We start from the raw sequence: 10,555 nt of genomic DNA, 5'->3' as shown, positions 1-10,555 counted from the left end.
TACAAGGATAGGCTGTAGGATTTTCTCTGTATGAATTGTTGACTTTTAAGGCAAAGAAGTTTCGAAGGCTGTCGTGTTGGCTTTCTATTTATTTTTCATAAAAATGAAAGAAAAACTGATCTTAAATATTGTGTACATTATGTATTAGAAGTATTGTTAGCTATGAACACACATTTGTAACTTATCGTGGTTTGTTGATCCCTGTATTTTTCAAGGATATCAATCACAACTAAAGTCTGTAATTTACCATATAAAAAAAATATCAGCAAGACTAAATAGTAAAAAAAAATAATTTGCATATTTTAACATTAAGGTATTTTTTGCGAAAACATCTTTGACTATATGTGGTTAAGAAAAGAAAAGTTAAAAAATGCAGCTTAAATTAAAATGTTCTTACATGTATAGCAATACATCAGCAGTGTTTCAATATTTCTGGATGGGTTTGGGAAATTGCAACAAAAATTCTTCATAGGGTTTAAATTGATCATTCACAGTCCTGTCTGTTGGCGTTGTTAGCGCTCAACCATGCTCAATTAATAGATCGACTTCACCATCTCACTAAACATGCTAAACGACAATCGTAGATAGAACTTTCTTGTTTTTTGTTATAATAATTCTATTTTGTGAAGAACCACACTGATTCTATCAGAAAAACAGTGAAGATGATATTATCAAAATGCTTGACTTTTTAAGGTTCCGCTAAAGTCAAAATCATGTTCAACTTTAAACTTTAATATCAGACTATATACTGGATAAAACATACCATATTATATATCAAAATCTTCCTTGTGATGGGCACTATTCAAATTAAACAATTCTAAACAACAATATATGTTCATAAGTCAAAAATTCTGTATACAAGTAAGTCCATCTTCTAAAAAATCCAGTAATGTCCTAAGTCACAAAAACCCTGAAAAAAAGACTTTAAAGTATAAATCAAGTGTCTATCTAGTACAAGCTACCATTTATTAACATTAAAATGCATGCAACAGGTCATATTCAGTGATTTAAATGTGTGGCATTTAAGAAAAATTGAAGGCCATTTTTGTTTTGGAACTATTTTCGTTTAAAGTATGGAGCACAGTGTTACTAAATAACATATATATGAATCTTACAATATTTAAAATATGTTGAAAATGAAAGTTGGAAAAGGTTCAATACAATTTATGTTTTATTACAAATAATACAAACAACTGTAGCAAATACTTCTTTGCAAAACTGGATAATGATGTGTGTGTGGGGGGGGGGGGGGGGAATTACAAATTGATTGATTAAACCCTTCATTTGTTCAAGAATTATTATTCTTGTATAAAAGTAATCAACATTATGGCACTAAATTCTAGCATAACATCCTTTTAATTCAAGAAGCTGTGTGTGCATGCAGGTTATGGTTTTACAATATTAAGCATGAAAACCCACTTTGGTATTTTGGATAAGGTGTGTGCGAAATTTTGTTGCAAACCATCATGACCATATACAATATGTAGATATAAGTAACAATAAGTAAGTTTAACAGAATCATATTCATGATATATTAGTTCAATAAAAATCAAAATAACTAGAACATCAAATATGATATTTCACAAGAACTTTCATGTCTTTTGACAATATTCGGGTGAATGGTGACATAATTTTATTAGATGAGATGTAATAGATATATATATTCAATATTTGTTTACCTGTCCCCAAACAAGACATTTTTTTTGTTGTTTTCTGTTATATGATATCTGATTTTTCACGTGAAATACTTTGCCTATTTTGCTTAATTATAGGTATATCTATTATTTATGGTATTTTAATTTGAATGTCTGATATTTGTTTCCTTGCATTATTGCTGCTTACTGATGAACCCTACAGTTTCAGGAAAATTCATAGATGATGTTAGTTTTAGTTTGTAAATGTTTCTTTTGTGGTGCCTAATTCACATATACCCAATATCATTTTGGTGGTTCCAGACATTAATAAGGAAAGGAGTATGTATTGCAGAACAAAATACTACATAATTTTGGAAAAATGTCATCATTTAGTGTTTGCCTTTTGGCCTTCAACAGTAAGCAACAGTCCACACTACATAAGAAGCAAGTTCTCCTCTGAAAAATAAATATTTATTTATCAAAAGTACCTTTTTTCTTATAAAACTGTTACACATCTATGAATTGCACTGATCCAGATTGATAATCCTGTATTAAATGGTCAATTTCAAATGGTTCATCCTCTCCCTCATACAACACTTCATAAATGGCAGTTAATCTTCCATCAGTTCCAGATAACAAAGATACTACAGTCCCTTTATACCATTCTTTTTGTTGTGAAGTTTCATCAATTATCCATTCATGTTTAATGCTTCGGCCCAAAAATTTAATTTGTCTCTGTCTTGTTTTCCTAAAATATTAAAACCTGTCATATAAAATATTTGTCTCATAATAAACAAACAAACATCAATATGGGGTTTAGGTTGACCAGATCATTTACAATAAATGTTTGCAAGCTTTGTGGAGTTTTACTTTTGTTTTTTACGACAAACTGATCACAGTGCAGGATTCTGATGCACCCTTATTATTTCTTGTAGTAAGGGAGATTCATGTGTCTGGGTGATCATGTTTGCCATATCTTTTCTTATATATTATGTGGTTACATATGAAGAAATAAGAAAATGGGGTATGCATCAATGATACATCATCCCATTTGAAAAAAGTATTGCAAAAACTATATGTGAATATAAGACAATGTAAGAAGTATATGTAATAGCTTTAAATCCTGGATATTAGTCCACCTGCTATCACTCCTATTTCTTGGAGAGAGTTCATGATGGAAGAGCTAATTGTTGAATTGTTATTATTTTTGTGTTTCTTGGTTCTTTGCTTGTTTTTTTTATTACACAAAATCAGAACATTTACATAAAAAAGTTGATGCAAAAGAAACAGCATGTTTATAGCTGTTCTTCATCTTGAGAACAGTGATGTCTTTCATAAGGACAAATGACATTTTGAGCATAATTCTTTCCTAAAGCCGATTGTGTCACACCTGTGATAGTTCAAAATGCACATACATGTATGTAATTAGGAAATATCAACATGTATGTAGATATGATTTTTGATAAAAACAAACTTTCATAGACATTTGTTTGTTGTGTTGTATGGCCTGTTGTTCACTGTTGAAGGATAATGTAAATTTTGTCACTTTCTACTTTTTTAGATGTTATCTCATTGACATAATTATGTATAAATATATATATTTCTAAAGGACAAATTTAGAATTGATCACTTTTCAAATTTTCTTAATTACTATTCAAAGATTGTTTTACCTTTGACTTATTTGACCTGACCCTTGTGGTTGATTGTCAGTGATATCAGAGTCTGATGAACTGGATTTTCTTGATTTTCGTTTCCTGGTTTGTTTATTTGATGAGGTTGAAGACTGTTTCCTCTTTCCTTTTTGTGTCTTTGGTTTTACTGGGTTGACATACTGCAATGACAAAAATCATATTATCACAAATGCATACATGTAGTTTTATACAACTGAATAACAAATCTGAAGAATGACAGCAACACTGAAAAATTAAGCATATACATAGTCATGATAGTAGAAAATGTGCAGTAATTTTAAATGATTTTAAGCAATTTTAATAAGATTAACATAATTTTTATCAAATAAAAGGGGCTTTTATGGACATTTTTTATGTGGTATGGCCTATTGAGCATTGTTATCATGGTAACGGATTATGTAATATTTTTCTATATTGTTTCATTGACACATAGTGACATACATCATTGTACGTACACCTTACACTTTCTTTTACATATAAAAAATATTACCTCAGTGATTATAAGAAGCAAAGTTAATTTCTAATTAAATAAATGAATAAAGATATGTGTGTATTTTTGGGAGATTGTCTCCTTGATACATGTACATACCTTTGTTTTTACTACTTACAACCTTTATGTAGCATACATTTCAATTTGAGCATGATTATATTTTAAAATCATGTATATAAATGTATGTCAAATATATAATACATCTTGTTCTGGTAATTTTGGTTTGAATAAATGTCAAGAGTTTTGCTATATCATGTACTAACAAATGATAGCACAAGATATGAATACCTACCTTTAATTGATATTATTTTAAATTTATTATCTTCATTTATTATTACTTTATCATATAGGTATCAGGACTCATTTCTTTTTATTATATATGCATTTGTGCATATTTTCAGACTTACCCACATCCCAGGTTCTCTAATTCCTGGACTTTTCCCCTCTCTTGGTGAAGCTAATTCAGGAAGTATTGCCTTGTTATAAAAAGACTGAAGTTTCGGAAGCATTGTATTTTCCCATAAAGAGACATCTCGATAAATTCTCTGAATAAAAATTTGGTGAGGATTCAATGTGCGGACCACAAAATCAATCCAGTCTTTATTGCAGATGTTAAGAAGTCCATGACATTGGTAAAAGTAGTTGTGGTTTTCTTTTAGTTGCAGTTTTCCGGATATATTTTCTAAGCAGAATGTTTTGTTTTCTGATGCTTGCCGAAGGTTTAAAGGTTTAGAATGTAGTAAGTTTTTTATTTCAATAATACCAGTTTCTCCTGTGGATATAGTAACTATGCCATCTGGGCTAGCAGCCAAGTATTTGTCGGTATGATGTATGACCAGTCCACTACGTTCTACAGATACATTTTCATTTTCTTCAGCTTTCTTTAGTTTGTATTCCTCTATTGTTGTGTCTTCTTGGTTAATACCATTTCTTGTGTGACGATTTCCACTGAATGACGAATAAAGAATGGTACGGACAAATTTTGCAATAGGCAGAGATGGATTTCTTTTGACAATTGAACCAAAGTTAGATGCAGTTATTCTCTTTTTCCTTTCTGAATGCCAAAGACCTGACTGAGATTGAAGAACTGTAGAAGTAGTTATATTTTTACACTGTTGGGCCGAAAGATTGATATGAGTTTGTAAAAATTTATCTTGAAGTTTTTGAAGTACTGTAGTGGAGACATCTTCTACAACATCAGTAGCTTCTGGACCATATGCTCTAGTAGCCTTTCTTGTGGTGCTTTTTTTCAGGCTTGAGAATTTCTTTTTCCATCGAAGTTTATGAACACTTGGTTTTGATTTATACCTGGTGGAATTAGCTAAAGTTTGTTCATGACGGGCATAAAGTTTTCTATAGAAAAATCCCGGTTCTGTTCCTGCAGAAGATTCCCAAACCTTGCATGACCATTGTGGACCTAAGTTCATCCTTAAAGCACCACCATAACAACGAGCATGCCATGAACCCCTATTACAAATGTTGTAAACCTTACCACCATCAAACTTTGTCCTTATATGCATCCAGCTTTCAGCTAGGTTGGTAGTGCTGTTTCCCAAAAGTCTATCGGATTTCTCAGCGATCCTATTGAGTATTGATGTGACATCTCTAATAATATGTTGTTCAACGTTGCTGTAATCAATAGTTGTACCACCACGGGCCTCTTCCTGGCATGAAATGGAAGATCCTTCAGTCCAAAAGTCAATTTGGTCATTAATTATTACAGTTTCGATATTATCTGTATCACTTGGGTTGGAAGTTGGTGCAGTTTGATTTTTGGCCTGACAAAAATCAGAACACTGGTCATGCTGACCAAAAACATGATGAACCGAATTTCTTATGTCATTATTTAACTTCTTTATTGCAGTTTGTTTATCATATTTCTTCTCCTTAAATTCTTTTGAACGTACTCGAATGGCACATCTTAAAGCACTTACTAGCCTTACTCTTGTTGTTTTTGAAAGATGATGCCTACCTTTGTAAAGGGGATTGTCAGTCACAAGTTTCTCTAAATTTGATCTGAAGCATTTTGAGACATGATTAGCACATTCCTCTTTTTTTACTGATCTTCCCCAACCTGGTACCTCCTCTCTGATTTTGGCAAATACTGATGAATCACCATCACCTACTATCCTCATGTACCTGACTCCATGTTTTTTCTCTGCTTCCAGAAACCCTTGCAAAATAACGTCACTCTCCATTGACTGGCTGTCTTGGTCCCAATTTTTAAAACAGGTGTGTTCTTTCGTATTATTGGTGCTACATATGTAACAGTATTTATTTCTCACGCCAATATGTAACAATTTCTTCGTCTCTTTCCCAATAATTATGGCCACCCCCCCTGCTGCATTATAGGAATGTTTATGGGTACGTTTAGACCAACCTCCATCTGTAATTACCGTTATAGCTGGCACTTCTTCATGAAAATCCTTTCTATCGATGGCAAGAAGTCTTTCCTCCTGCCCAGCTGACAGCATGTCCTTCTCTAGAATAGAGTGCCACCACTGGCCGATCTCTGTTTCTATTGCAGTAAATGAGGGCTGTGATAGTCCGGGGGAATTCAGTGTGGCCAAAAACTCATTTAGATGGGACGGACCATTCCCAGTTACCATACTGCCCCACACAGCCCTCACGTTGATATCAAAGCGTTTTGACCCAGGGACCTTTGGGCTACTATCTAAAGAAAACTTTTTGTAACACCCTTGACACTGCGCCAACATCACACTAGCCAATCCAAACGAACGAACCTCAGTTTCAAGTGTTATGGGTGGTTTTCCTTGGTTTGTAACTTTTATGGCTTCGGCACATAAGCATGCATGCATTGTAATGTTTGATATGTGCGATTGTAAACAATCTAAGTTCATTAAACGGTAACCTTTTGGGCTTAGATCTTTCACCTTGCGAATCTTGAGCTTAAGTTCACAACCAGTAGCAAAGGATGCATAAACGGATGCTTTTGATATGTTTTTACGTATGGTGGTGTTGTAGAACTTATGAATTTTTCTAATTATCAGCTTCAAACTTTCCTTTTGGGACTGCCTTGACTTTTTAATTGTATAGGTTGGTCTTCCTTTGTGTTTTTCTCTCCTTTTTTGCCTATGTCTGCCTAAACTTCTACCAAATTTCTTACTTATTTTTACTTTTCTAGCCATTCTTACTACAGGTGCTGTGTACATGTGCTTCCTCTTGCTTTCCATATAAAATTGTTTTTCAACAATGTGTAAAATAAATTATTTTTTTTACTTACCTGTCAATTTATGACACTTTTATCTACACTTTTGTGCTTCATTTTGCTTCATACAATTTTATTTGTAGTTTTAAAAAGTTATTACTTACCAGATACTTCACGTGTTGTGAAATGACGATGGAAAAAAATCATACTATTTTTTTCATTTTTCGCTTAATCCTTTATTCTGATGGACATATTATGGACTTTTATAACAGAAATATACATATTATTATAAGGGGACATTAGTGCTTACCAGATCAAATACACCGATTGTCTATAAATTAGATTTTTCCCCACTGTTTACAGGTTCGTGATCAAAGATCAGCACATTTTCTTCTTTCCGGAAGTTGTGTACCTAAAAATAGTACGTAGTTTCGTATTATAAAATCAACATTAAACTTATTGTTTTCCAATTAATGGTTGAAGAATTGAAACAAATGTAAATGTTTAAACTTAGAAACGATCTATTAAAAAGTCCTTGGGTATATATATCGTTTTCTTAACAATGCGAAACTGCGTATTGATTGTTACCGCTACTTTCGGTTTCAAAGAATGAAGGATCAGCTGCTTCAGATGCCTTTTTAACAGTGTAAATGGTAAGAAAATTTCGACCCAAACACATAATACTATTCCCAAATAACGAAATTTTATTTCAAATAAGTTTCATGTCTGATCAAAATCTATAAACCAGAAAAAGTAAGCATAATCAGTGTGTCGTCCAAAAAAATTAAATGGCTGCCTTCATCAAAGATGAAATGGTAAAACTTTTGTCGTTTTCACAGAAACTGGCTATCTACAACAACTTTAAATGATAGCTTGCACTGCGTATACACATGCTTATTAAAATGCAATTAATCTTATACTTTAATATTCGTTAATAAATGTCCTGGATTTTTTTTTAAAATGTGTGTTGTAAACTTCATTTTTCAATATTTTATTGGTGAATACTCTATTTGTTTATATGAGTTTCTTGGAGTCATGTTTATTTTTTTCAACCTTATATACATATTTATAATTGGTACAAATTTCAAGCTTCAAAAATATGTATTTTTTATAGAATTTTGACATTTTAAAATGCTCCACCTTTTTGGAAAATTTGACTTTAGTGGAACCTTAATCGAAAATATATTTGTTGAATTTCGGGATTGATATTTCAACAGACAGTCGGTATTCCCATATATACTAGTTAAGCACTCCTTATGGCCGACTTGTGTTTGTACTCGTATGAATCAGATTTCAATCATAACCTAGGAGCCTAGGGGCGAGTGGTCTAAGTAGTAACTTCTGTCATAAATAGCTAGCCAACACTGAGGTTGAGAGTTCGAACCCTGCTCATGCGGGTGCACTCGACTCCCATCTTAACTGACTAGGATTGTCGGTTTTCCTATCGGAGGTCGGTGGTGTCTCCGGGCACTCCGTTTTCCTCAACCAATAAAATTGGCCTACACGAAATAGCCTAAATGCAGTGCTTAAAAGTGGCGTTAAAACACCAAACATCTAAATCGAAATCATTCAGAACCTTGCAAAATTCTTGAATTATAGTTCAGATATATTGGTGATGTCCTACCACTGCATAACCCATATTTCAGTCACTACTTGCATCTCGTTTATTCCTGATAACTTCAAATTAAGGTTACTACTGCTTCTAATCTTGATTTTTGTCGGTAATATTGACACAGATGGACGACTTTACACTAAACATCTCTGACAAATAAGCTCATCATAGATACCAGGATTGAACTTTGTGGATGATTTCAACTTCCCAATTATCAATTACACATGTTTAGCAGTAACAGAGTTATGGAGAGGAAAGATTAAAAAGACACTCCGTAAGTTTTATGGACACCATTACGAATCTGGTTGATTTATACGATGTTTCTGTGTCTAAACTAACTAATGACATTTTTCAACACTTTTTCGATTGTGATTTAACATATGTATTTCGTTTGTCTGCTTAATACCAAACCTGACCTATTCCAAAATATGACTGTTATACCTGGTGTAAAGTTACATTACTATATATATATATATATATACGACGTGTCTCGGTATTTTGTATAATGTACATCCAACATTCATGTATTTATTTTTTACGTTTCTATCATGGTTTCGATTGGATAATGTGGTATGTCCAAATAATTATGAAATAGCCTTTCAATACCATCATTGTCATAAACATTGTTTGAACTTGTATTGTAAAAAGAATTGAATAAAGATCGAGCTACCATGTTCGTTACGTAAGTGTATCTCCGTTTGTGATGTACTGTGGTATCTGTCGTTGATGGAAGGTATTCGTTGTTGTTCTGTTGAGTGCATGTTGTGTCGACTTTTATATTAATAGTTTGTGCGTTTCTTTTTTGAAAAGTGTTCTTGCGTGTATTTTTGCTGTATTTCTGTCATGTTAACGATATGTTTTTAACATTCTAATATAATCTGGGAGTTTTGGCTAGCCATTTCACCAGGTTTAACCTATCATTTTTTCTCAAAAGTTACTGTGCAAAATCAGGAATATGGCAGATTTTATCAAATAGTTCGTATGTATGTATTTTGGCGATTGTTTTTGTTGCACTTCAGTGTTCCTGTTATTCCATTTTTTCTCTTATAGTTGATAGTTCCATCGGTTTTAGTTGGTAACCCGAATTTGTTTCCTCTTTATCGATTGATGACTTTCAAACACCGGTATACTACTGTTGCCTTTATTTATTTGAAGAACACTTTTAAAAAAATAAAGTCATACTTAAAGAAAGTTTACTCATAACAACAACAAAGTGACAGAAGTAATATAGAAATAAGAATCGGCAAACCCCGGCTATAGCGAGTGTTAATTGTTCTGAATCGGTAAACTTCGGGTCCAAGCACGTGTCGATTTTAGACATAAACACCCGTCGCTGATATCATCATATGCTATGGGTGGGCTGTGTTGGTGGAAATTAACAAATGTCGCGTGTTCAATGAAATGAATGGATAAAGTAAGAAGTTTGCATAAAGTAGTATAAAATTAATAAACATATGTTCTGAATTTGCTCTATGTTGTTTACAAACCTGTCAATTGTCATTATGAGACATGCTACATTTAGCTAAACAATTCTATAGGGTGCTTTAAAATTCAGTTCTTTGCATTCATAATTACATATGTAAACTTGAAAAAAAATATAATAATTTGAACTTTTTAATACTGAATGCCTTTCAATCCACTAAGATTCCGATCAAGGAAATTTTCCAACAAGTTTAATGGAGAGAGAACATGATGTCTGAGTACTATGTGGCATAGGAACTTGTTTATCTTCAACAGAAAAAGATAAAACAATCTGCAGTTATTTCAAAATTTCTTGCAACTCGATTGACACTCTGATTGATAAAAAATGTACACATTCAGGACACAAACTATCATGAAAATGATTATATAATTTGCGGACATCGACAACTTAAACCACTCAGACACCGAGTTCCCTTCTTAAAAAGGTAATTGTAGGTAGACTAAAATATACACCAGCAACAAGAAAATGTCTATCTT

General features: G+C 32.6%; 1 protein-coding gene and 1 long non-coding RNA gene across 2 annotated transcripts; both read right to left on the bottom strand.

The window, feature by feature from the left end:
- Positions 1 to 716: 716 nt before the first annotated feature.
- On the bottom strand, positions 717 to 7,444 carry LOC143063296 (uncharacterized). The gene is made up of 4 exons (XR_012974987.1): positions 7,295 to 7,444; positions 3,305 to 3,465; positions 2,123 to 2,382; positions 717 to 910 (listed from the first exon to the last, which is right to left on the bottom strand). It is a non-coding gene; the product is annotated as an uncharacterized LOC143063296 (long non-coding RNA).
- On the bottom strand, positions 3,947 to 7,288 carry LOC143063295 (uncharacterized). Its single transcript, XM_076235357.1, has one exon. The coding sequence runs from the start codon at positions 7,007 to 7,009 to the stop codon at positions 4,169 to 4,171; it is 2,841 nt and encodes a 946-aa protein (XP_076091472.1). The 5' UTR covers positions 7,010 to 7,288; the 3' UTR covers positions 3,947 to 4,168.
- Positions 7,445 to 10,555: the final 3,111 nt, after the last annotated feature.

This window comes from Mytilus galloprovincialis, chromosome 2 (genome assembly GCF_965363235.1).
Source record: "Mytilus galloprovincialis chromosome 2, xbMytGall1.hap1.1, whole genome shotgun sequence".
Taxonomy (NCBI): Eukaryota; Metazoa; Mollusca; class Bivalvia; order Mytilida; family Mytilidae; genus Mytilus; species Mytilus galloprovincialis.
This window is presented reverse-complemented; position numbering and strand designations above follow the sequence as displayed.